Source organism: Seriola aureovittata, chromosome 4 (assembly GCF_021018895.1).
Source record: "Seriola aureovittata isolate HTS-2021-v1 ecotype China chromosome 4, ASM2101889v1, whole genome shotgun sequence".
Lineage (NCBI taxonomy): Eukaryota > Metazoa > Chordata > Actinopteri > Carangiformes > Carangidae > Seriola > Seriola aureovittata.
Window position 1 is genome coordinate 22,253,558 of NC_079367.1, and position 27,084 is coordinate 22,280,641.

General features: G+C 42.6%; 1 protein-coding gene across 1 annotated transcript in view; it reads right to left on the bottom strand.

Annotated features, from left to right (window-relative positions):
- robo2 (roundabout, axon guidance receptor, homolog 2 (Drosophila)) overlaps positions 1-27,084 on the bottom strand; it is a 161,868-nt gene that overhangs the window by 26,735 nt on the left and 108,049 nt on the right. The window contains exons 6-19 of the mRNA XM_056373705.1: positions 23,860-23,996; positions 22,575-22,586; positions 18,539-18,663; positions 16,437-16,608; positions 13,535-13,740; positions 12,557-12,638; positions 12,256-12,421; positions 11,904-12,070; positions 10,521-10,642; positions 8,417-8,648; positions 5,344-5,468; positions 5,073-5,244; positions 3,830-4,018; positions 2,860-2,886 (exon numbers count right to left, since the gene is read on the bottom strand). Coding sequence (XP_056229680.1) covers positions 2,860-2,886; positions 3,830-4,018; positions 5,073-5,244; positions 5,344-5,468; positions 8,417-8,648; positions 10,521-10,642; positions 11,904-12,070; positions 12,256-12,421; positions 12,557-12,638; positions 13,535-13,740; positions 16,437-16,608; positions 18,539-18,663; positions 22,575-22,586; positions 23,860-23,996 — 1,934 coding nt within the window. The remainder of the gene's footprint in view (positions 1-2,859; positions 2,887-3,829; positions 4,019-5,072; positions 5,245-5,343; positions 5,469-8,416; positions 8,649-10,520; positions 10,643-11,903; positions 12,071-12,255; positions 12,422-12,556; positions 12,639-13,534; positions 13,741-16,436; positions 16,609-18,538; positions 18,664-22,574; positions 22,587-23,859; positions 23,997-27,084) is intronic.

Consider the following 27,084-nt stretch of genomic DNA (forward strand, 5'->3'; position numbering starts at 1 on the left):
CTAGTATACATAGCAAACAACCAGGATTTATTTCAATAATAAAGATAATTCATTGTATTTTCAGTACTGTCCAGTTTGCCCTTGTGCTTCAACAGCTATGTATTCATCTGTGCACTTTTTCTCACACAGCTAGATAGTTGATGGCTTCACTAAGGGATGCAGATGTCCCTCTGCGTCCATTGCCTTTCATGAAAATTAAAAAAAAAAAAAAAAAAAGTGCAATGATGAGGATTGCATATTGCTTTGCTTTGCATAAGTGGAGACGTCATGTGTTCCTCAAGGACAAGATGCCTGATGAGAGGGAAAACTCATTTCATCTTTCTTATTTTGCTGCGGAGCTATTATCAGATTTGTGATTAAATCTCAACCAAAAAATGATTAGAAAAGGCAGAGGGCTCGTTAATCACGTTGAATTTTCTATCTACAAGCATAGAGGCTGAGTTACTGATCCCTCAGCTAGCAGGGCTCCCCAGAAGCCATGCATGTGGCCTGTTCCATTACAGTGATCTATAGATAACAAGGGCCGCTCTTTGTCAGCGGTTGGTAAAACTCCATGGCTCAAAGTGAGAGACAGCTGTAAAGGATCTATTTCATCTCTGCTCAACCACCATGATGACAAAGCAGCATCAAGAGTCCTAAGCATGTAATAACTTCAATGGATCACAGGAAACACAGGAAAGCAGCAAGAGTTTTGGAAATCACCTCATACCAATGAGAAAAAACAGAGAGGATGGAAAAAAAAAAAGAGAGCCGGTTTACTCAAGAGAGAGAAGGAGAGCTGTTAGTAATTTGGCTCATTTGTTCCACAGATGGAGATTAAAGAGAGAAGGAGGCTGAACATTCCTCCTCTCTTTTTCTGTTTCATTCAGGTTGATTCCACAACAGGCCCAGGCATGGGCGAGAGAGAGGGGGCTTTTCTGTGGGTGACGTCGCAACACAGATGACAGGGAGAGGAAACTCCCACAATAGATTACAGAGGTTGCTAACAGGACATTTTAATGCGTTGTCAACATTACCTAAGCTTACTTAATCCAATTTTCTCTCTCGTGAACAGAATTTTAGGATTTTAAACAAGAGAAAAACAATTTAAAATTTGTCCAGCATGAATGTCGGAACACTTTAGAGTTTATTTACTGCATTAAGGTTTAAGCAACTGGATTGCAGCAGGTGAAATTAAAATACTTACTGCTAACAATAGTGTTACTCAGATAAAACAAACATTGCAGGTCCGTCTGAGTAAAATATAGCTTTGACGGCTCGAGACCGGCTTGGCATTCTTTATTCAGTCATAGCTAAAGCCGTTTCTCTTTGTTCCACCACCAACAAACTTGCATTAGAGAATCCTCCGTCGGTTGAGAGAGGACTGACAGGAGAAAGAGGTGGAGGCGAGGGGAGACTATGCAGCGGGAAAGCCTCTGAAGTCCCTATCTGTGCTCAGGCACATTTCTAGGCTGCTGTGGAATACTTTTATGTTAGCCAGAGTGACATAGCGGCATAGCTGTGCTTCTCGCCTCTGTCTTCCAGATAAGCGCTTTCTCCAGTATGAATACAGATTAATCCCCTTTAATAAGCATTAAGGGGGGTGGACATAATCAGCGTATAAAAATTCCATCAAATCTCTTTCCTGCTGGCTGTGCGCCTCAACAGTGTAGTGATTTACCTCTCTTGTACTGACAGCTTTAGGAGGCTGAGACAGGACACTCTCGATACATCAACTAATTGTCAATACAGAGAAGAGCAGCACTATAAGACTCTTCAGCCACACTCCGGCTCATGTTCTGAATGTGACCTCTCCAACTCTATACTCTCTGCTATGTTTGGACTTGTTCTGTGTTTCCATACTTAAAACTACTTTAGGGAATTAACTTGATTCCTCTCTGTTTCGCTGTTTCAAAAGTTTTGCTAACATTAATGTGGTCCATAATCTGTTGTTACAGAGGCTGTGGAAGGACTACAGTAAATTGTGCTTTTGGCTGTAGGTTCCTCAGAGGCTGCATAGCTATAGGTGTATTTCACCAAAAAATTTATTAGTTAAGGTTGTCAGTAAATCCAGGAAACAGAAAGAAGGGCACTGTGCTGAGCCCTGACTCATCAGTTACACATACTATACAGTATAGAGGCCTCTGGGCATCATTTTCATCTAATCTGTAATGTCTTTTCTTCTTTTACTTTTTTTCAACTTTCTCTTTATACCCAACTACTCAGTGTCTTTGATAGGTTACTCTCAAAGGACAGATGGTGACATATGCTACACACATCAAAATGGCTGTAAACAAAGCAAACAAAGAAATTCAGCCGAGGCAGCCAAATACATACAGTCACAGTAGTGGGGCAAATCGTCACAAGAACACAAAAGTTAAATATAAGGGAAGGAAGAAAATAACACCATCCAGCTGCCTAACTGACACCTATAGAGAACAGATATGTAAAACATAACATGATTTGAGCCTTGAGAAGAAAAGAAAAAGGAATATGATTATTTGAGTAGGAGGAGAATGGACAGTCTTACCCTGTACAACAAGACTGTCACGAAGAAAGGTACACAAGACAGGATGAAACTTCATTCAAGAACAGACATACACACAAATACAACACAATATGTACATAACGCTGTTGGTTGGGCAGGGATAAGAGTTTCAGTTTGCAGGGCCCTGGTCATGGCCAATAACAAATGTGGATATCTTTGACTTGTAAATTTGTTTCTCTGCTGGGTTTTAATTGCCTACATCAGCGTGTGGTTTGGATTTGCATTAGCCATGACCATCAGTCTGACAATCCAAGCATATATGCTATAAGCGGGCAGGAGATGAATCTGAGGAATTTGAGGTGGGGTGAAGAGACGGGACAAATGAACAGTACCTGCAGGGGTGAAGGTGAAGGACTGAACTGCAAAACAAGAAGACAGAGAAGTTGCGCGTTAAAAGCCTGCAGAGATAAGCAGTGCTTGAGGGGTATCTGCACACCGGGGACGGGGTCGGGCCGAGGGGTCCTGAGGGTCAGAGAATGTAAGACCGCGTCGTCACCCAGTGTGCAGAGCGTCAGCCAGGAAAGCAGCCAGCTCAGAGGCCACAGAGGTGTAGAGACGGTGGCACAAACCAAAGAAAACACACACATGTAACAAACAGAAATGACGACCAAATTAACCAAGCCAGCTTATAGCAGTTGCCACTGCACTTACTCTTACTCTGCACTTTGACCTGCTCAAAGCAATTTCAAAATTGGCTACATAAAAAATGTGCTTCTCTTGGATTTCTGCTTGTTAATAAGAGAAGAACTAATGTTAGAATATTGTGCAGCACAAACAACAATACACACAGAATAATGTGTCAGTTCATTACCATTTTCTACTCTTTAATTAAATTTTGTACCCTTGGCAGTGCATGCGGACCTGGTGGTTTCTGGTATTGACTGGGGGTCACTCAGTAAGATGTCAGGGTCAGCGTGTGGGAGGAGAGCTGGACGAACTCCAGCTTCAGTGACCAGCAGAGAGTCCAGTCTGCCCACTCAGCTCGACCACCCTGGGCTATTAACTCACACCGTGGGTGGATTTGTCAAAAAACTGTAGCCCTCTGGATATGATTCATGCTGACATCCGTCTCCCTGTTGATGCTTTCAACACGGTAGCCATCTGAACCCTACTGCTATAATATTTCATCAAAACTGTACTTGATTAGGACTGTCAGATGATTATGTGGTGGTAAATTATTCTTGCTTTGATAGAGAAAAAAATAATTGTTTGTGGAGCGGTAAAAGGATTATCCACTGTTTGCTAAGGCACAAGAGCAGAATGTCAGTGTTGATTTGCATCGGTGCTTATGACCAGTCTAACCTGCGTAGTTGCTCAGGCCCTTTCTCTTCTTTCTCCTCCAGTAGAGCCAAATGCTGAAGCCCATGAGGATGACCCAGCAGGCCCCTCCAATACCGGCGATGAAAGCAGGCTGCTTCACCACATCAGTGATCTGCTCTGTGATGCTGTTGTTCCGGTTTCCATGGATGATCACGTCCCGGAACTCCTTACCTGAGGGCACGGGGAAAAACAGGCAACCTTAATGTGATGCTAGGTGGGTAGTTACCGAAGTGAAACGGGGAATAACAACGCTGCTGTGCATGATTTGTTGCTTCAAGGTGAAAGTTAACACAGTTGCCCATGTAATACTGAAGGACCTGGGAATGTTCAACTTTTTCACTTCATAGAAAATAAACAAAAAACAAAAAAAAAACACCTATAGATACATCAAGCCAGGGTTAGGTCTAGATTAAGCTCAAAGAAAGTAGGTCTGATGAATTCCAGCTGAGATATTGACCAAGGAAGGAGGACATGGATCTAAAGGATGTGCAGTGAAATATAATGTGCAGACTGAAAAAGACAAAGCCTAAAAGCTTATAACAAACCCCCAGGTGAGCAGGTTGTTTGCTTAGCTCAGCCCCTAATTCACTCCATTGCCGGTAAAACACACCATGTGAAATGAGAGGAGAGGATCCTGGTCTGTATTGATCTCCAATCGCAGCTCACCCTGACTAGTCTGCTTGACACTATTTCTTGAAGCATGATAAGACGCAGAGCACAAAGCAAATCTTCCCACACATCACACAGGAACAAGCACACACTCATAAAGATAAAAAACACAAGTATATGTACATGCATGCACAGCTGCACAAAAGCTCTTCATCTTCATATTACTGTGTAACCACATGAACACACACGCCCATTCACACATCCACAGACTTGCAAACACACAACATATTATAAGTGCAAGGCAAGCTTAGGGCTCTGCTCTGGGAGATGGATTGTGTGAGTGACACTGGGGAAATAAGTACATGCTACAGGCCAAGCCATCAGTTATGGGTCAAATCAGGCACAATCTGCCTCAGCTCCACATAAATCATACGTGGTCAGGCCACATTTCAAAATAGTAGTATGTTAACAATATTATCTGTAATCTGCAATTCCAAGTGTTTATTGAAAATATTCAGACTCTTTGCTCTTCTGCTGAAATATAGGATGTTGTTTTTCTTTTAGTGAACACACGATATTGAAAAAGTTGTGAATGCTTTTAATCAATGAGTCTTACCGATTATAATAGACTGAGGATCACTCTTGACTCCGACCCCTGCACTTGTGCTGGCAGCCACTTCCACTCGATACACCACTCCCACCTGCAGCCCGCCCACCACCACAGAGCGTATGGCTGCATCCACTGTCTTATTTACATGGAAACGCGTCTCATTCCCTAGACACCAGATCTAAAGCAGAAGGGGGGGGGGGGGAAACAGAGAGGCGGTTGATTCCAATTGGCTTTGTATGAGTTAAATGAGAATTCATGCTGACTTGCTGGGACAAACCTTGTATTCTTGGATGATGCCGTTCTGGTGGTCTGATGGAGGGGGGTCCCAGGAGATGCTAATGGAAGTGCTGTTCTGGTTTCCCACGGTCAGGACTGTTACCTGCTGAGGAGGGGCACTGGGAGCTAAAAGAGGAAGCACAAAATAACCAGGTCAACACTCAAATGTGCTATTTTGCAGTTCAGGCAGTAGGGTATTTAATTCTTAGGTAAAAAGAGCGCTGGCATACACAGTGGAATTGTACATCTAAATGTGTCTGAACAGCAGCTCAGAAATATGCACATACCAAGAATCGGACACACACAGGCACACACACACTTTTCCAAGGAATGTTATTCTTCAGGGATGGCACAGGTGGCTGAAGGCTGTCAAGATGTCTCATTAGAGGGGGATTTACATGAAGACCAGCGTAGGCCTGACATTGCTATAGCCTATCTTTAACATTTCACTATGATTTAATATCTCATCCTCTGCTCCAGCCTGGTGGATTTGCACTGAGAATACTGGTATTGATTTTTGGAATGACGTCTTGGCAGAGTCAGGCGAGAGCTCACAATGAAGCTAAGACTCAAGATTTGACCAAGCCAGGGTGGCATGTGGGTCAACGAGCTTATAGGATGAGGCGCAGACAAAAATGAAATATGAAAGAAAAAAAAAAAAAAAAAACAATTTAAGGGAGGGAAACAAGGTATCAGTAAACATATTGACTGATTCTATCGATCAGTCAGATGAAACTAAAGCCACTAGGTAAGGATCAGAGCAAAGCTTCAGAGTGAGTCACATCTAAATGAACCGGCTCTATCCACAGGCTGACAGAGAGTGGATAAAAACAAGACAGGTCCAAGCTTTCATAAACCTCACTCTGTTGTTATTCTGATGGCGACAATCTTCTGACCCCACAAGGGGTAACAGAGGAAAAATAAATAACAGTTGGACCAACTGGAAATAACGTTTTAAAAATAATGTTTTCTCATTTCCGCAGTGGCTGGCAGGGGAGCGGCACCACAGCAGAATACTGACAGGTCAATTACTCCTGAGCTGCCTCTCCCTCACCTTGCCTCCATCCAAAATGGCACGTGTCACCCTGTAAATCTGTGCTCATCCCTCAGCGCGATTGGCCACACAGGCCCCCAGAGAGCCAGAAGGCCCTGGCATGGTGGAAGATAAATGTGTCCAATGATGAACCCAACACCTTGGCCAGATTAGAAACAATCTACCAAGGGAGCATCTGATCAGCCATCATGCTCAGGGCTCTCCAACGCTGAATTACATCCAGGTGACAAAGTGGTAGATTGGTGCGTGGCAGCCATCACAGACAATGTCGTTCAAAGTTAATGTTATGAATGATTTAGCAGCTTATTATCATGCATATTTGTGCTAAACAATACACATTTTTCATTAGAGTCCTCGGAGGCTGTGCTAATAGAGCCATTAGCGGAGTGATGTATGGCAGGCAAGAATGTGACCCCCTGTCTCTCACGCACACACACTGCTGTGTTGCATGATGAAGGAATACAAACATAACATATCCACTCCAAAAAAAAAAACAATGTCAATAGCTAATGTAAAACAGTGGTGTGGGTGGAAGGCTGCAGAAAGAGGTACCCATCAGCATGGATGAAGATTAGCCCACTACAAATGAACATTTATACAAACATTACTAATTTCCCTTGCACCTAAATAAGCATTATTTTGCATAAATAATGGGCCTCCTTAGAGGCTTCTTAGACAATCATTCAGTGGGAATCAGATGGCAATTTGAGTTCATTTATCAGTCATGACAAGACAGTCCAGATGGAGAGTGAGAGAATGTGTGAAAAAGGAACAGGGAGACTACTAAGATGGAAACTGCATTTGAGTGCTGAGCATACTGTAACCCTGCATCCATCTGGGCCTGTTCTGGGGATTCTCTAATTGTGTTAGCTAATGGATAACCTAAGTTTAATCAACCCTCTGAACTAGACTTCTCTATCCATCTAGCTGCCCTTCTCAGTAGTCCCAAGGTCTCTGAGGAGCCTACAGCCATGTGTTTGACGGTGTATCAGCTATTTTGACAGAAATAGAATGTGGCCGAGCTCTCTGAGGGACTGGGATGCAGATAGAGCAGAAGCAGGGAGTGTTATCAGCATTGGTAATAGCTGTGACATGCAGGTCGTGGAGGCCTTAGGGAGAGGAGGTGTGTTGGCATGTATGAGTTTACTGTATATATTTGCTAGTGTGAGAGTGTGTGTTGGGGACAGCTGTGATGGCAGTCCCACTACAGCAGTGAGTACACTGGCTGGCCACCAGAGATACGGTACCTTTGAGAAAGGGAAAATAAATGGGCCTGTCACGCCAACAGGATGTGAACTGTCTCCTATACATGCAGGCCTGAAAATGTTGTGGCAAGATGTGCTTTGTCTCTAGTATAAAGAAACTGTATTTGTCTTTTTTGTGCTGTAGTGGGACTGTGTGTCTTTACTTGAGATCACATCATCATTTTATTTCAGTTATAAGACCTGAAGGTTGAAGCGAGGCTGGTGCAATGCTATTGCATGCATTTCTGTTTTGGCATAGGTAAAAACAGTAAATTCATCCAAACACAGACCTGTGTGTGTTTGTGTGTGTGTGTGTGTGTGTGTGTGTGTCTGTGTGATAATGTGCCACACTGCTCTGTGGCCTTGTCAGAGCCTGTATGAATCAAGCTTTGGGCGACAGATCCTCTTCGCAGGAGGAAGTGTGTGTTGTGTCCAATCACAGCTCAGGCCTGTGGCTACCGGGTGATGGATTAGAAGAAGGTTGGCACTAACATCACCAATCATAAACAAAAAAGCACAGCAGGAAGGTCAGTCAGACAGGCACAAACATCCACGCACATACACATTCATTCTCACATATACCCTCAGTTCTCAGTATCAAAGGGAGGGGCAGTAGCCCCTGTGATATTATGACAAAAACCAACATGAAAGCAGCCAATTGGGTCATGTGTCACCCATCGTCCTACATTTGTGTGGACACATCACAGTTTGACTCACTATGTTTTATTGCTCCTGATATAATCTACAAATACTCAGCAATTTCTCCGTCTTCATACCTTCCTCAGTTGTCCGTGCCGTCCTGGATTCACTGTCCATGCCTTGAAACTCGTTAAAATAAGGCCGGACCTTGATCTCATACACAATTCCCTTCTTGAGTGCAGAGAGGATGACACTGCGCTCAGAGGGGACCTTCACATCCTGGGTCTGCCAAGGTCCTGGTGAAGGCAGTCCGGATGTCTGCCTGTACAGAACTCTGTAACCCTGGATGAACTGGGACTGACGATCCACCTGAGAAAGTGAACGAAGACAAGATTACTGCTGTATTTCATCGCACAAAGAACTGTGCAGAGGAGATCGGTGGATATTATCCAGGCCAGCCACTAGATAATGCAAAAGGATGTTTTTATGCAATGTGCTTTTTTCCTCACAGGATTACATGCATGACACTTAAGAGGCTGTTACTCGTTTAATGGCCCTTTTATCACCACCTATGACACATTTAGCTCAATTAACACCCTGACATTACCTCATACACACAGCTGCCAGCCCAAAGTGTTTCCCCCTTCCATTAAAAAGACTTTCTGTAATGCCACCTTAAAGGACATATGCATGGCTCACATGTATTATACTGTAAATAGTAGCTGGTGTCACTGGAAAGCAGGTCCCACCACATTTAATGTGGGTTGTGAGTATGAGAATGTTCTGCAGCAGCAAATGCAGACACCCTGGGGACACGAGGAGAATACACAGCAGAGGTGATAACGGAAGATCTGTCCCATAGAAAAGACGGAGAGACTGGAAGTGTGATAGCCCCCTGCAACCCACAAAGGACCCCTCCCTTAAAACTTGGGCCCATTTAGCTAGACAGAAAAAGCTGAATTTATGCAGAGGAAAAGTGGGAGCATAACTCATTGTAATGGCTTGTTAACAGTAGAAGAAGTGAGCAGGGCTTTCAAGTGGGATATTAAGCAGCTGTTTTTCGCCAGTGTAGCCGGAGTAAATCAGCAAAATGGATTCCCTGCTTGGTGCGTGACTTTTATTAATGGGATGATTTGGGAATATAAAAGCTCTCTGAGAGTGGCCCCTCTGTTTACTGAAAGGGCCCCTGATTGATTAGGTAGCCATGTTTTGTGTTGATTGTACATTACAATCATAGAGCAATGCCTTAGCATTAAATTAGCCACCAAGTCTTGGGGTGAGACTTATTATAGGGGTCAATAAACATGTCTCCAGGAAAACTGCTAATGTGGTTCATTTGAAAATGGAAACAGGCACCCCATGCCACAAAGTGAAGGGTGTATACTGTAAATACCTGCACCTGAGTGATTTATAGCACCACAATCAGAATAAAGGAGCACATATTCTATATGAACACTTCACATTTGAAGAATATAAACAGCCTTTTCGTCCTCATTACCATACAATTACATTAACAAAGAAAGATTTTAGTCGAGGCTGAGGCTGCACATTTTTCACACATTAATGAAACTGTCTAACATTGCTGACTCTTGTGTAGAGGCGAACATCACAATATGTGCACATGTATGGTGGAAGATCAGATGTGTGTGTGTTTGTCTTGTTTTCCAAGGAAGTGCAAATCTCAAGGTGGTAGGAAAACAGGGAAACCCACATTCACAAAATGCAGTTCACCTACAAACATTAATTTCAATCCATTTTTATCTGTGCAATGTCTGTTTTAGGAAGGAAGCAGCTGACGACATATGGAAGATTGATGAACAACCAGATGTCTCTGGCATGTCTTTTTATGTTCACTGCGGTTAAAAGAAACCATTTTCAGCTATTTGATGTTCAGTTACTTTTAAGTCGCCAATTACAATATTTCAAAGCTTCAGGGGATGACCTGACTAAAATTTCCTGACATAAAACAAATGGTGGCCTCAAGGAGCACCTTCTTGGCTTCAAAGAGGGATCTTCTGTCAACTATCTTGACTTTATGACTCAATTTCGCAAAATCAAAGATGTAAAAGAATGCAGGGAGATAAGAAAACCACAGACAAACCGACTGATTTAATACGTCTACTGTAATTTCTTCCAATGTAAAGACTCGAGCTGAACAAATAACAATGATGGACTTCCTCGAAGTGTAGCGTGAGTTAAATATAGTTGTATTCTGTACGCAAAATGACAAACTGCACTTACCGTCCATGTGACCTGAATGGTTGTGGGACTCAGGACGACTGGGTTGTGCAACCGAACTATGACCTCACCAAGCTCCTTCTGTACGTGCCTGTGGTCGACACCCTGAGCTGGAGGACTTATATCTATGAGAGAGCAAGAATAAAAAATATGAGAGAAAGAGAGAAAAAGAGAGAGAGAGAGAGAGAGAGAGAGAGGCAGGCCCCAAAAGAAAATAAAACATTTTCCACTCTCTTCCACTTGGTTTTCACAGAGTTCACTCAGTTCTTCGTTTGAAAAAGAGCAACCTCATCTGCATTAAAATGACCTCTTTCCATTTTGTATCAGCTCACTTGTCTGGTTTGGAAAAAAGAAAGAGAGTCTTGGGCTGACAAAAGTTTTTTAGATGTGTGACTTGTCTGTGCTTACTGGGACCCGACTGAACAAGCACATCAACGAATGAGCGCGACCCCCAGACACATTGGATGCAACATGGACATTATGACACTATTTTCCAGCTCATTTCCCATTTTGCACATACATTTGTTTCATGTTACAAGCAATAAAAAAAAAAAAAAAAATCCAGAGTATGAGATACTGAGTGTGGTTGAAGAAAGAAAAAAATGTGCAAGAGGAAATTATATAAAAAAAAAAAACCCTTTATTGGGGCAACCCAACACAGTCATGAATCACAGGCCACACTAATGGGGCAAGACAGGCCAAACACAGTTAGGAAGAAGTGAAAAATCAATTTGTCATCAATGCATGCCATTGTCAATAAACATGTCTATATATCATCTCAGGACCTTCACCTCAGCATGAGAGAGAGACGCTGCAATACAAACTGACTCCATTTATATTTACTTTTTTTTTTTTTTTTAACACACTCCTGGCTTGCATTTGACAGTTGCTTTTTATCTTTTTTTTTTTGCTTGGGACTTGTCATATCAATGTGATCTGGAGACTGTGGTTTGTCCGGTACCTTAATCAAATCATCTTTGGGTTTGGAGGCAGTCATTTTCTCCTGTTATGATCATTAACATAGCAGGGATAGCACTAACTCAGTTAGGCCCTCCAAAAGTAGACATGGTTATTTTACATAATTGCTTAAGTGTAGCCTTAATGAGCTGGCCTGAGATGGAGAATCTGACCTCTGGAAAATTCTGCAGTGTTTCAGTAGAGCTATTCTCTGCAGATTGCTGAGAGGGGCTGATAAGTATCACACTTTGAGGAGATGCACAGTGACCTTACCCTGTCAGTTGAAACAGAAATTATACCCAGCATAAAAGAAAACCACATACCAACAGTGAAAGTGATTATGACAGGTTCTGAAATAACCGTACATGTATTCAATAAACAGTGTCAATGTGAAGACATTCTTTTCATATTAACGTAAATGTAAGTTACCTTGTGTTCTGACAGGATCAGACATGGGGCTTGGATCACTCAGGCCCTGGCTGTTGACTGCTCGGACCATGAACAGGTAGATGGTGTTGGGGCGAAGACCTTTGACAGTAAACTGGGTGGTTTTGACGTGATCTGCTACTGTCTGCCAGCTGTTGCTCACGGATTGACTGTAATCAAAGAGAAGAAGATTACTGCACAATACTTTCCTACGACATTTAGTAGGTATCATGTAGTAAATGCAAAATGAATTAAAATTGAATACAAAGAAGATAAGAGAGAAACATCACATCCAAAACATACCAAGGCTACTGACTGCAGTGAGGGAGGGGTGGGAGTTACTGCTTTAGCATACCTGAAAGCTTCAATGACAAAGGAGGAGACAGGCGATGCTCCAGCCATCCCAGGCTGCCAGGACAAGGACACACTGTTCTTTGTGACATCAGTGACCTGAGGTTTAGATGGAGGGCCTGGAAGCTCATTCTCATCATGAGTTTTCATGACCATCACCCCACCTGATTCTGAATGGATGGAGAGAAGGAGACGGAAAAAAGCCATATTGATCAATTAAAACTCTTGGTGACAAGTTTAAAAACATGTTGTTGTTTTTTTCCCCCTGTACATAAAATACAAGGAATCATTACACCGTCTTGTACCTTTGACTTCCAAGAAAGCACTCCATGATGTTTCACCGCTGGAGCTGGTAGCTACACATGTGTAGATCCCAGAGTCTGAAAGCTGATACACAGTAAAATACACATGCATATATGAATGAAAAGAAATGCACAGACATACAAACAGCTTAATGACTCCGCTACTAGCACTTTTAGTGAAAGGACCATTTCATTTCACACATTCCAAGAGCAGGAGCAGTGACAGAATACATGGGATCTTTCTATTGCTCCAACACTTAAAAGTGATGGGGCGACTTCACGAGCCGGCCTTGTGCTGGTTAAATTGTGTGTCATATGTGAGTGCCTCAAAGTGCTGACACTAATTTCCTAATGAATTCTATTTTCTACTCACCACCCTTCCATCACTTTTCTACTCCCCCTCCTTATTTCTCCACTGTCCTGCCGACCACAACAAAGGCAGGCTAATTAATTTAGGGTGGTCTGCTGGAACCCCCTGGACCGATGACAGCTGGCTTGACTCTCCATCCCTCTTAGGAACTTTGGTTGTTTGTTGGTTTTTGTCCCTGTGCCTTCCTTCCATTTATTAAATAACATGTCAGTGGTCGGCAGCTTTGTCAAGCGTAATAGATATTCCACTGAGGCCTCAGAGTGCGGAAAAGAAGATGTGAGCCTTTTAAATTTAATTTAGTCTGAACGTGTACGTGTGCACACACGTGTATATATCTCTAAGTGCATACATGTTTCTGTCCAACAGCTGGAGTCCATCCAACCCTGCACAGCTGAGCCCAGTTGGAGCTGCCGTGCCACTAAGTGATACTATCAAACAATTAAAAAAAATCAATCAATGCTGCCAATTCATCTCTTTAAAGCATGATGTATGATAAACATCTTAAATCAAGAGACATTGTCAGTAACAACTTTGAAAAAACTGAGTGGTAATTAACAATTGAAGCAAAGAGAAAAAAAAAAAGGTACCAAGAGACCAATGAAATCCTTTACCTTAACGTTTTTGATCTGCAGGCTGCCCAGCTCCTGCAGAGACATGCGGGGGTCCTTTCCCAGCAGACTGACCCCATCCTTCAACCAGCTGATGGAGGGGATGGGGTCTCCCGATGCCTGGCACTTCAGCAGTGCCACACTGTCCACCCCGAGCGTCTGATTGGACGGGCCTTGGCGAATAATTGGTGGTGGTCTGTCTGTGAGCACTGTGGAACAAAGACAGAAATGTGAACACATCCGTGTCACTCTGGAGTTCAGACAGATGATGGTGTTCCAATTAAGCGCCCGACTATAAAGTAAACTGGGTTTCAGCACTGATCATAAAATGCACTGGGGGTGGATGTGGGTATCTATCATAAAGTAGACTATTTTCTCTGCAGGTCTTGTAATTGCACCACAGAACAATGACCATATCCTGTATTTCCAGGAAGCAGGAAAAGAACAGCTGAGTAGTGTTTTCTAGTTTCATTGATGTGGCAGAGGGATGCTAAGCAGTTTCCAGTTACTGCCTGGGTAGCCTTATTTTTATACACTACTCTAGACTCTGTGGTACAGTTTGGCGGTGAGGCTCTTGCCTATTGACTCAGTGTGGTTTAGATAAATACTTCATTATGTGCAGTGTGGGGCACAATAAAAGGTGAAACTCAAATACTATGAGTAACTGAAAACACCTCATGATACTCATATGAGGTGTAAACAGAGTGAAGAATACCATCTAAATCTTACCATCAAATAATCAGAGAAGACAACCTTTTAATATTTTGTTCTAGTTTCAAGCTAATGCTATGATGAATTTCATTTACATGAGCAAATTCATTTGTTATAATGTGCCAAAAAAAAAAAAGCCTGTGGGTTCCCTCTATGAAATAGTGGGTATGTCAGAGGTGATCTCAGAGAGCGAGCTGGTACTCTAGCACACTAGGCAGTTTATATATTTAGAGTTGAATAATGTGGAGTCCCCCTGGCATCACAGAACCCACATTAATTAGAAGTTATGGATTAATGATGTCAGACCTGCAGGGGCTAATTACCAAGTCTACCTCTGTAACCTTTCAACACATTATCACACCCTCGATTCCACCCCTATTTTCTCTCTAGCAGCTACATCTGACAAAAGGAATTGATTTCGAGAAATGCACTTATGCCGCGTTATGGTCAGCCCTTGCTTTGGGTCAGCTAAGAAAGAGAGAGACAAACTGCGCAGAAACCTGATATATTATCTACCACTCGCCAACTGTAGCACATCATTTTCAATAATGGCATTTCACTTAATTTTTTTTACTCTCCTGTAATGTTTATATTAGGGCACATTCAATTGTATGAATCAAAAGAGATAATGTAAATCATAAACTAAGCCAAGACAGGATTTAAAGCACCTGCTACGAGCCAGCGGTTCACTATGCCGGAGTTTATCTTATCTCATAATCACACCCGGGAAGTTTTCTGTCTACCTCTGCTTTCACCTTAAGATTTAACATTATGAGCCGGAACGAAGCCTTTTGTTTCACAGCTAAAGGGTCTCAATCATGATGTGAATCCATGTTTGTTAATGGATGCTTTAACTGATGACTCTGATGCTTTCCTTATTAAAAGAAGACAGTAAGCTGGTTTTGACAGATGCAAGTGCACAAGCAGAACACATTGCCTGGTCCTCGGACGTGATGTGTCTGATGTATGTGTCGAAAGGCATGTAGGAGTGACAGAGGGAGGAGGCACGGCTCGACCGAAGCCTTAGGTCTCTGGATCAGGAATTTCTCATTACAGATCTCCTTGAACTCCACAGACTGTTGTCAGAGCTCGGGGCAGTAAATCACATAAAGACTGCAGCAGGTGTGGCCATGACCTCTCCCTGGCCCTCCTGTACTCTTTCCTCCTCTCCCTATTTTTCTCTTAGATGTACCCAACACCCGTCTCGCTAACATGTCTTTTGTTACACATTTTAACAGAAAGAAACCGACAGATTTGAATCCAAAAACATACAGTGAATATTTATAAGACAAATGAAAAGGTTAACTGTTGATGAGCCAGAGTGTACGGCTGTAAAATGTGATGTTGCATTATTCCCGGCATTTGAATGACATGCCAATTTTGTTCCGGAATTTAACAAAATGTTGAAAATAGTAATCCTGTGGTGTTTTTAATCTTTCTGCTAGCAGGTACTTCAGTAGACATATGGACGGCCGTCGATCTTGACATCACAGCAGCTGAGCAGATCAGATGCTCCCACACCTCGCAGGACAACATAATTCATTCCACAGAAAAACACTGTCACTCACTCAATCATGTCATCCCACCCCCCTTAATTCTCAGTGTCTCTCTCTGTTGCTGCCTCTCTCAAACACATACTTGCACCTCGCCCACTCATCCAACCACTGATCATTAAACTTGAAGGAACTCAAGGGCAGTGCTTTATTTCCTTTCCAAAAGAAAAAGTAGAAAATTTTAATTAAATTTTGTCAGGTAAAAAAGATAAGAAAAAAAAGAAACAAAGCCCATAGAGCAGAAACACAGCAACTGAAGGTCATGGGCATACTTGCATTTCTCAAGCCAAAGCTGAATCTGTTCGTGCAGATTGAATAAAATAAAAATTTCATTCGTACTTGTGAACCTACTGAGTACTTTCAACAATGTTGAAGGCCATATGCCATCTAAATTCAACAAGGCAAGAGAGATGTTGCAGTTAAACCATGACAAACTAAACTCAGATGTCCTTAAAGTCAGTACAAAATAATTTATTTATCTAAGTGAATGTGGGAGAGAATCAAACACGTGTAATGAACATACATCTGTGTTTATATGCACATATTCATCGGCTTCGCCACATTTGCAGTGGTGTTCAGTCATGTGCTAGTGTGCTGTAGTGTGCTGGCATGGAAGAAGTTACGCGTCAGTTTTCCCTCACCATCTGTGACCTCCAGTTGAGCCTTGGCGAGGATACTGCCTGCAACGGTCAGCGCCTGGCAGATATAGTAACCAGCATCTGCCCGCTGCACAGATGAGATGGTGAGGTCTCCGCTGGGCGACACCGAGAAGCGACTGTTGGGCTGCTGGGGTTGGTTGGGAAACAGCAAATTCTGCAGGAAGAGGAACAAACAGCCAATTAGTGAGATCCGTGGAACCAGTACAACCTGGAAACATGACAAAACGCTCGCACACACACCCACACGCACGCACACGACACCAAACTCACACACACTCACACACAGATCAGATTATCACAGCTATAGTATGAACAATTTCATCTATTTCTTCATTAACCAACCTCGCAAACTGCACAAGAAGTACAGAGTTTGACGATTTGGTTTCATACTTATTCTTGGGCCAAGCCAGAGGCTCCACTGTCTTATGATGGCTACTTTTGCTCGTGTTGGCTTCATGACTACTTTCCTTTCTGCTTCAGTTCCACAGTGGTTTTGAGCTGCTCACTTACCCACAGGGATCACCGCACACAAGTTTAATTTATACTGAATATCATACAGTTTATCTTTAGAATATCTACAGTTAGCTAACCTTTTTTAATGCCATTTATGGCTCTTATTTTGCGTTTTAAAGTTTTTATGCTGCATTTCTTCCTTTTTCCAATGTTTTAATGCATTACGTTAAATGCTTTGAATTGCCTTCATGTACGAAAGGTACTATACAAATAAACTTGCCTTCCCTAAAGAGGGAGGAATAATCAATTCCACATATTTCAGAGTAAATATGCAGGACCAGAAGACTGATGACACTGAAAAAAACATCACCTCGACTTCTTTGTTGATTAACTATTCTGCCACCTAATCCAGGGGCTTTCCTTTTTGTATTCCTTTTTCCTTATGATCCTCCCAAAGGTAACCAGCAAACACATTAGCTGGATTTAATTACACCTAATCACTTTAATTCAACAAATTATGTTGTTTTTTTTTTTTAAATTAGGCTTTACCCATCTCCAGCACATGAGAGATGTATAGTCCATTATCCTCAAGAGTGAGAAAAAGCCCGTTCCGTCATTTAATTACTGTACTTAATTAGCTTTAATTTGCTCTCTCAACAAATGCCTTCACACTATACGTCAGTGCGGGTGAGGTCGGAGAGGGCATCGATAAACACAAGGACGAAAACAAGTACAGAGCTGGAGAAGGCGTGCAAAGGCTTGTAGAGAAGTGCATTCATTTCAAAAGCCTCATCTTTAAAAGGACAATGTGAGACACACAGCGGATATAAATGTGAACAAGTTCCAAACATTACTCAGTATTAGTGAGTCATACGCTTTGGGTCACGCATTGGTAAGGGGCTAAGTGGGTGAGTATTACACTAAATGTTTGTGTGAACATGTAAGCATGTGTCTTACTAGTGTTCACTCTTTTCAGAGAACTTTGCTGTAATTGTTGGCCTGCAGGCTGTGTGTGTGTGTGTGTGTGTGTGTGTGTGTGTGTGTGTGTGTGTGTGTGTGTGTGTGTGTGTGTGTGTGTGTGTGTGTTTGAACCTTAGCCAGAGCTGAATCATATCTCTGGCCCATCTACAAGCTCCAACAGGCTCCTAATTGGCAACGTTGTTGAGTGTTGTGAGGACACCCAGGTATTTGAATGGGTTATCTGCTTGAGTGAGGGATAGGATCGTTCTTATCAGCGCAGGGTCACGGGAAACCGATTAGCACTTTGCCAGGCACACTGTCGTTTGGCTGCTCCTGAGAACAAAGGTGTATCTGTGTGTCTGTTGTAAGTGTACTGATGACAGATAGTGTAGTTTCAAGTGCTGTGTGAATGGGTGTGTGTGAGTGTGTGTGCGTGTGTGTGTGTGTGTGTGTAGGGCAGGGGAATAACAAGCACTGAAACCATTGTGCATACAGTCAAGGGAAACCAAACAAAGTGCTGAGTGTTGATAACACTAGATGCACAGTAAATGATGAAACCTGCCCACTAAGAGAGCAATATATTTCCATGTTTAAGAAATAATGTGAAAAAGCGATAAAAAAAAAGAAACTGTTCTCTACACACAGAGTTTTGGGAGATTATTTGCTCTTACCTGACTTCCCTCCTTCTGCCAGAAGACTGCAGGCTGAGGGTTTCCTTTGGTTTCACAGGGAAAGGTGGCGGTGCGGCCCTGAGCCACAATTTGGTCCCTTGGACGGATGACAAACTGGGGTGCGGCTAAAGTCAAAGGGCAAAAATACCAGTGTTAGTAGACCAGTGGCACACAGTGAGGCCAAACATCAAGGCTGGAGATTATCAGGGCTTGGGGATTTCAAGCAAAAACAAGCAATATACCACATGGTCAAATCAAAATGGGAGTGCTGTACAGAGCTTCCATGCAGCGTTATATCCGTCTTTTGCTCTCTAATGGCTCTGAACAGAGGGAGTACACCGATGACTATCATTTCCATGGTAACCAGGTTGGCCATTCATCCAGGTGAGGCTGAGGCTGAATGAATGACAGCCACATTGGCATTCACACGAGGAAGCGCCTCGGTCACAATGGCACTAAGATCTGAGACAACACAAAGGCACACCCATGCCCCGGAAACATCCAACACTATGAACAGGTATACACAAACAGGGTTAATCATGTCTGACTTTCCTTATGTGAGATTTAGTCCGCATCGGAATGCATCTCGTAGAAAAGTCGAGATCTGAAGTGGCTCAGCACGTCTGATCAAAGTTGTATCAAAAGGGAGCGTGAGACAGAAATGACTATTTCTGTGTTTGCCACACTTCAAGCCAACACCTCTCCATCAAAGAGAGAGGAGCCTTGAAAGCTATCAAACTTTGAAATCGTGGTGTGAAGCTTTCTCAGTCAATATTCACGACTCCATCAGGAGCCAGACCAGTTGTCCCACATTCATAGTCAGGACAGAGTGAGACATTTCTGACTGACAACTTGACAGATGCAGTTCAATAATAAAGAGGGGGGGGGGGGGGGGGGGGGGTGGGGGGGGGGGGGGGGGGTGGAGATTAGATACAAGCTCTTTTGGTGTGCACTGTCGCCTCTCTTCGCTCCCTGACCAATCCCTGATGGCGAGTGAGGGAGGCGTGACTTCACAGCACACTGTCCTCACATTTCCACTCAATCATGATGATGAATCACAGTTCATGGTTGGAATAATAATGGAATATATTGTTTCATTGCCCATAGCCAACTCTCATCCTCGAGTACAGTGTTGCATATAGACTGCGTAGCTTCCAGCGTAACAGCAAAATACGACTTACCATTCTTCATTTTCTATCTTGATGAACCACCAGTAACCTGTGAAACAGCTATTGTATAAAGCCATATGCTAATCATAAGTGCAACTGCAGGGTATTACTACTATTGCAGCTGAAGAACTAGATCACAGAAAATGTCTGAAGTTTGACCTGAGGTCATTTACTGCCAAAAAATTAAAAAGTTCCTGCCATAACCTCAAGTAAGTGCAGATTATGGGTAGTAGAGGCTATTTTCATTTTCTTCAGATTGTTGTAAAATTGTATGACCAAAAAAATCTGAATTGTTGCAACGCAACATCTTGCACTCTTTCTGTTTATTTAGACTTCTTTGTAAGTCCTTCCACTGACAAGCCAGCTGGTTCCAGTAAGGCCAAACTCTTCCCATTTGGCTGGTTTCTCCATGTAATCCCTTTTCGGGGATGTGTATTTGTCAAAGATACACACAGTTGGGAATGGTACAGATGGCTACAGATTTACTGCCTTCCCGTTTGGCCTTGTGCAGCTCGGATATCTTGTGGCTCTCACAATGCTGGGCCTGATACAGAGCTCCTAAATCATGCTCTGGCAAGGACTCAGTTCCCTCCCTTCTCTTCCTCTGCTCTGTTTCATCCCACACACGGCACTACTAACTACTGACTAAAAATATGGTCTAACACCTTTCAGAGTGGCCCCTTCCTTTCACTGTGCTGCCCGGCACTGTCCTTTCTCACACTCTCTTCATCAGTATTTCTCACTTTCCGATACCTCCATATTCATAATACCAAGTAATGATGTTATGTGACTGTTCTTGAGGTTTTTTGAGGTTATTGGTTTTGGCTTGTATGGATGATTGCTTGTAGCCGGATGTCAAAAACAAAACTAAATGTTTTCCAGCTAGATTTCACCAAAGAAATCTATTATTGAATGATCTTTATTGCATCCCATAACTTAAGGAGGGTTTTTTTAACTGACATGCTCTTTTTATTAATTAAGTAAATATGTTTCCTATTGTGCTAGACTGTTTGATCCACTGATTACAGGTCAAAACATCAATGGTACTGTTTAAGTAAAGTATGTGATGTGGTCATGTGATTAATACTGCAACATATCTCTCTCTCTCTCTTTTTTTTTTACTTTATGTTTTCACTTATCTTTTCCTGGTGGCCTGAGATTAATCTTGGGGCTCATTCTATACCCGTGGCACTACCTTTAATCTTCCTTTCTGTCTTTTAAATTACAATTAAAAATGAATTAAATACTTTTGGGAAATGCTGTTTGAGGGGGGTGGACCTAAAAAAAAAAAAAAAAAAAAAAAAGGAGTGGGAGGCCCACAGAGAAGCACAGATCAAAAACTCAAACAAATCAAGAAGAAGCCAGTGTGTGACAGTTTCACAGCCTGGCTCAGGGCAAACTCACACTGGTCCTGTTTTGATTCAGAGACCTTTAATGACATGTGAGAGGCTCCTTCCTGTCCCCTCCTAAGGAAACACATGATCAGGCGCCCATATTTAATTCATGACAAGTCACATCTGCCTGGTTTGGAGAGGGCTCAGCATAAAACAGCAGTCAGGGTGAAAAGAACAAATGGACAGAGAGAAAGACATCCATTCAGTGCACCCAGACACACAAACTCAGAAGCATTTCTTCCTCACACGTTCAATCATATTTTATTCAGAAGTCGACAGCAATTACTGTCTCTTCCCACAGGCAGAGCTGAATGTGTAATTTCCTCCATCTTCTTGGAAGCTGACAGTTTGACAATCGTAGAACAGCCACTGCTGTTTTGGCAACCAAAGTCCTGCCACTGAGGCAGTGTCTGGGTTTTTCTGCCAGTCAAGCCTGTCTTTGACACACACTTCTGCCATTCTTTTCCTCTCCCTCCTTTGTCCTGCCTTATGTTTCTTGTTCCGGCATTTCTTTTCTTTCCCCTCTCAAAAAGCACACCTTTCTCTCCTTATACCCATTTCTCACCTCCTCTGACAATATACTACTTAAGTGTATCAGATTTGGTTTTGCCATAACCTTTTCCCTATCTATAGGGAAATTAAATCAGATTGCCCGCTCAGTGTTGCGGGGCTCAGAAGGATAGAAGCGCGTCCAAAACAAACAGATCTCAGTTTTGTCTTCCAAAAATCCACAGATGGCCTCAAGACTTGCAAGTTAAACACGTCCCGGACCATATGAGATGACAATGTCTGAGACTATCAGACTGCCAGCCCACTCACTCATTGTAAAGGACAGGGTCTAGAGTCTAAAGAGCCTTCAGTTTGAGTCACTACACTTGATAAATCTGTGCTGTAGCACGTTCAAACCTACACAAGTTCCATCAGCTGCAGGTTGAGATCAAGTGTAAGTGATAAAAAATACAAACCTACAAAAAAAAGAAAAAACTTGGCAAAGACAGTTACAGTATTTGGCATATTTTGTGCCTTCTGTTTACATTGTGAAATTTAAAGACTCAAGGATCTGCAAAGTGATGCTTTCTTAATTTAAATAAAAGTGCTTTAACATGATAAAATTGTGTTGAAGTTGATACAGAAAAATTCTAATTATAATGTTTAATCGCTGTGACATCAATCAAAAATGTTTATGTATATAATTGATTAAGTTCAAAACAGATATGGATACCAAGCACAAATCAACAGACAGACCTTGTGTAATAGTGTTTTTTTTGTGTTTGTGATCAAGGTAGAAATATAAGTCTCCAAAAACTATAAATACAATTTACAAACAATAATTCCAAGGGCAGACAATGTGATGTAACACCCGTGTTGCAGTCATTTTAAAGCAATGGTAATTGATTGTCAAGCAGTCAGGTGCAGTAATGTGTATGGAGAGGGCATGCAGGATGGGATCAAATCAGAGGGATGGGTACTTACCGACAGGGCGAGCTGGAGACACAACAATGGAAGAGTGGATACACAAAAGAAACAAATTAAGACACACACACAAACACATAAAACGAACAGAACAAACATAAATAAAATAAGACAAAAAGAAATCAAAGTCAGAACGAATGACATGTTGTGTTGGGGCCAACACATTTCTGGCACAGGGAAAAATGACAGTGAGGATCCAGTAGCTTTTTTCCACTGGAGAGTTTTTTTTTTTTTTTTTTGATAAGCTCAAAGTTTCTCTGTCTCAGACCTGAATGATTGAGGTGTTCGGGAATGTGCGCCCACTGGTGGTCAACAATGTTGAATTGCATTCAATTCCCTGTAGGGGCAGACACTTCTGCTCTTCAGAGACAAATACACTACTGGATCTTCACTGCTCGCATTAATGAAATCTACAATTCTACAGGTGGTGTGTGTTTATAATAGCAAGGCGAGGGTGTGTTTATAACTAGTGCTGATGGACAGGGCAGAAAAAAGAGAGCGAGAGGAAGAAAGAGAGAGAGAAAAAAAAGATTCCAAAGACTATGTGAAGACAGCGTGTGGGTTACATCCAGAGACTGGGGCTTCTGAAACCCCCACACTGATGCAGGTGGTTCTTCAAAACACAATAGACTGCATGTGTTAATGTGTTAATGTGTTACTGTACGCGTCTTCACTGTCAAGTAAAGCACAAAGATGCTACTTAAAAAAACAGCTTCCAAAAGGGGTATAAAAGAGAAATCAAGCCAGACTTTGTTTTATCTCCCTCTGGCCCCCTGTGTCGCTCTAAAGCGCTCCACTGGGACCTTAAACACTTGGGTTTAATGGGAAGAAGAGCGGTGAGAGGGAAGAGGGAAAATTATGGTTAGAATGTTTTTATTAACCTTGCAAACCCCAGGTGTGGGACTGGCGGTGTGCACCAGTAATCTGTGAAATGGCTTTGCTGACTTTGTGGTTACAGCGTGGAGGGTTAGCGTGGCTAGCGGACCACCACAACAGGGGTGGGGGGGGGGGGGGGGGGGGGTGGGGGGGCGTCAGAGTGGGTCGACGGTGCACTTGGAAATGTAAATAATTAAACAGATTCATAGACTGTCTACATCTCTCTTGGCTGTGGGAGTCAGCATTCTGGATTTCCATTTGTGTAAAGGAGACCCTATGGAGTAAACTGCCAATCTAAATTTCATACGGGTTTATAAGTGCAATAACCTCAATGGTCCGTCACTTCTCTAAGTGTTGTTATGTGCGAGCTTATGTGAAAGAAATAACAGAGAACGAAGGAGTTTTGTACCTCTGACTGTGAGCGTGGCAGAGGCCTCCAGCTTTCCCACACGGTTCTCTGCCACACAGGTGAACATGCCCTCGTCGTTAATGGACGCCTTCTTCACTTTCAGCACATAGTCGTCCTTGTCGTACTTGATCTCATACCTGTCAACAAAGACGTAATATCATGAAATTCAAGTCGCCCATTCAGCTTCAAATGCAAACACTACAAATTCAGATAAAACATTAATCCAGCGAACAAATAAGACGTGCTTCAGTATTTCAGCCATGAACTGTTGAATTGTCTGGCGGTTTGCCGTGAAAAGTGTATTTCTTCTAGGAGAGGTAGACAGAAGTACAACTGTTCATTCTGACAAATGGAGATTGCAAGGAGGAGGATCAATTATTCAACAATGAGACACAGTACACACAGAGAGGTGTGCATTCAGTTGGAACCCACAAAACTCGTTCAATATTCATGAGATGTTTCTCTCTCTCTTTCTCTCTGTGTATATATATTTGTTTAAACCATATTCAGGGGTTTGTTTGTGTGAGCGTGTGCAAAACTGTTCCTTTGTGCGTCTACTATATGCGCACAAATGTACGTTTGCAATGAATCTATACAGAGCTACGCCTTGTTATTACAAGGCATTTTAACTGACTGAATCAATACAGCAGCTACTCTAAAGCGAAGTTGGCCCTGGTTTCAATTCCACTGCAGTCGTGAAATGTCTGTGTCTCTGTGTGTTTGCAGATGGTTGTATGTGTGTGTCTAGACCTGTATGAATTGTATGGCAGGTGAGGGGGAGGGTGATGCTACTCTGGTTTGTGGTTCGAGTCTGTAATTGAAGGGGTTGCTGGCCTGGCAGTGTGTGGTGGCAGGGGGCTGTGGGGCTGCGTGATGGTGGTCTGTCAGCCTGACAACCTGTCTGCTGTCCACAGTCTGTCACTCACAGACACCGAGAACAGAGTTGAGATGAGCAGATAAAAAGGGCCACTCCATTTGAGCTTGACACTACGCTGCCCCTTTAAATCCCGGTAAATATTTTACACGATTATGGAAGATGTTAAATTATTAGTTTGTATTGGTGGGACTGGTGCAGTGTATGTGTTGCATGTATGCACTGCAGTCCGCCACAGGGTCATTTTTGATTGAACCAAATGGAATCCCCCGAGTCTAAATTTTTCAAATTCACACAAGGGCTTTGAACAAAAGGCAAGACCATTATATCATCTTTTTATTATAACGTATGCCTCTGTGCCAAAAAACTCCACACTTGTAGTAAAACAACTATTATAAACACATAAAAAAACCATGAGCAGTGATGTCTGCCCAACACAGAGCCAGCCCCCCCTCAGAGATTGAAAATGCAGTCACAGAATGGTTTCAGAACAAACTACACTGGCCATGTTCATTGTAATGACGCCACCCAGCACAACACTATGTGTGTTTAATAGCTTCTGGATGACCTAGAGGAACAAGCTACATTAATGTTTGGCTCCGAAGATATTCAGAAAAAAGATAAGGATTCATAAAAAGATGTATTATACTTGGGGCGTCTACATAATATAAAAGTGTTTACTCTGAATAATACATTACACAGATGTGGCAATAAACTATGGTTTACAGCAATACTTTCTGAAGTGACTTTAGAGTAACAGTATGCTATGGTCCATTTCCCTCGGAAAGACCCCTCTGCTCGACCATCAGGTGTATTGATGGCTGCTTGCCACTGGCAGCTGCAAAACTAATCTGTCCTGTCTATCCATGTCTTATTTTTTTCGTCTGCTGTTATGACATTTCCTGAGCAAGCATTCAAAGGCAGCTTTATTGAAGCACATTCCTCAACTCTGACTGCCAGTTCCACCTCTCCACACAGGTACTTAAGGAGCCATAATGATTATTTGACTGAGTCATGACTGAATGCTTTGTTCTAGAGAGAGGGGATGTACAGTTCAGGTAATGGTAGGGGACGTGAATAAAGCATTTATTGTTGACTCTGAGTGAGTGGCATCCAAAGGAATGAGGCAGCACCTTTTGGGACAAGCCTGCTGTCAGATGAAAAACAAACAAGCTAATAGGAAGAGCATCCTCATACACCCTGCCCTCCGGCTAGGATGGGTAGCACAACATGAACTCTTGACTTGGAAGAGGAGAGAGAGATGAGCAAAAGAGCGACAGGGACAAGTTAGGGCTTCGGGAAAACACCTGAATCCCGACCAAACCATGATGAGATCAAGTGAGTAAGGAAATTGTTCCCAGTACTCTGAATCAACCCACGCTAACCAGCTCTGTGTAAACAAAGAAGACACTGAAGACACCCTTTTTTTTACAGGCCACTGTAGCTTTCCTGTTTTTTCACTCCAGTCTCAATCAAGAACTCCATTTTAATGAGATACAGAAGCAGCACTCACACGATCCACAGCAGCCTTTCCATTAAAATATAGTAAAAGACTAAGACTAAGCATCTACCGCTATGCTCACAATTCTGTGAGGCTGTACTCATGTACAACAATGCTTTGAACTAAAATGATAACATGCTGATGTTATGGACACATAATGTTTGCCATGTTTACCATTTCAGTGTAGCGTGTTAGCATGTTAACGCTTGCTGATTAGCACTAAAGACAAAGTACAGCCATGGCTGATGGGTAATGTCATTAGTTTCAATGTGTATGAGTGTTCCAGGGTTTACCAAGGTCATTCACTTCATGATGTCACTAAAGACACAGCCAGAGGATGACAAAGTCAACAGGATTCATCCTCTGGACTGATAATCAAAACATTGCAACTCCTGGGGGGTGGGGGATGGGGGATTTGATCTTTCACTTTATGACAAGAACAGGCATGAAAGCTACAGATATTGTCATCACTTATTGAAATGCCAGAAATTTCAACTGCGCCTACAGGTTCCCACAGCCTCCCATCGAGCCCTGGCACCTTGGAGAACCCACATATACACATATCGGACAACATGCTTATTGTTCTTGGTCTCGTCTCCATCAATCTCTCAAAACAGAACCTCAGGCTGGTCCATGACTTATTAGAGGGAAACATGAGCCCAGTCAATCTGTAATCAACTTCCTATATGGAATCAGCCTAGATGACAAGATGAGTGGAAATACTCAGGGATAAGAGGTAGTTGTGGCCACACACACATGCAAGTACACACAGCGAGGGAACAGTAGCTCTTTATTGCGACTGGATTGGGGTAGAGCTCTGTTCTCTATTAGAGGAGGAATGTAATTGCAC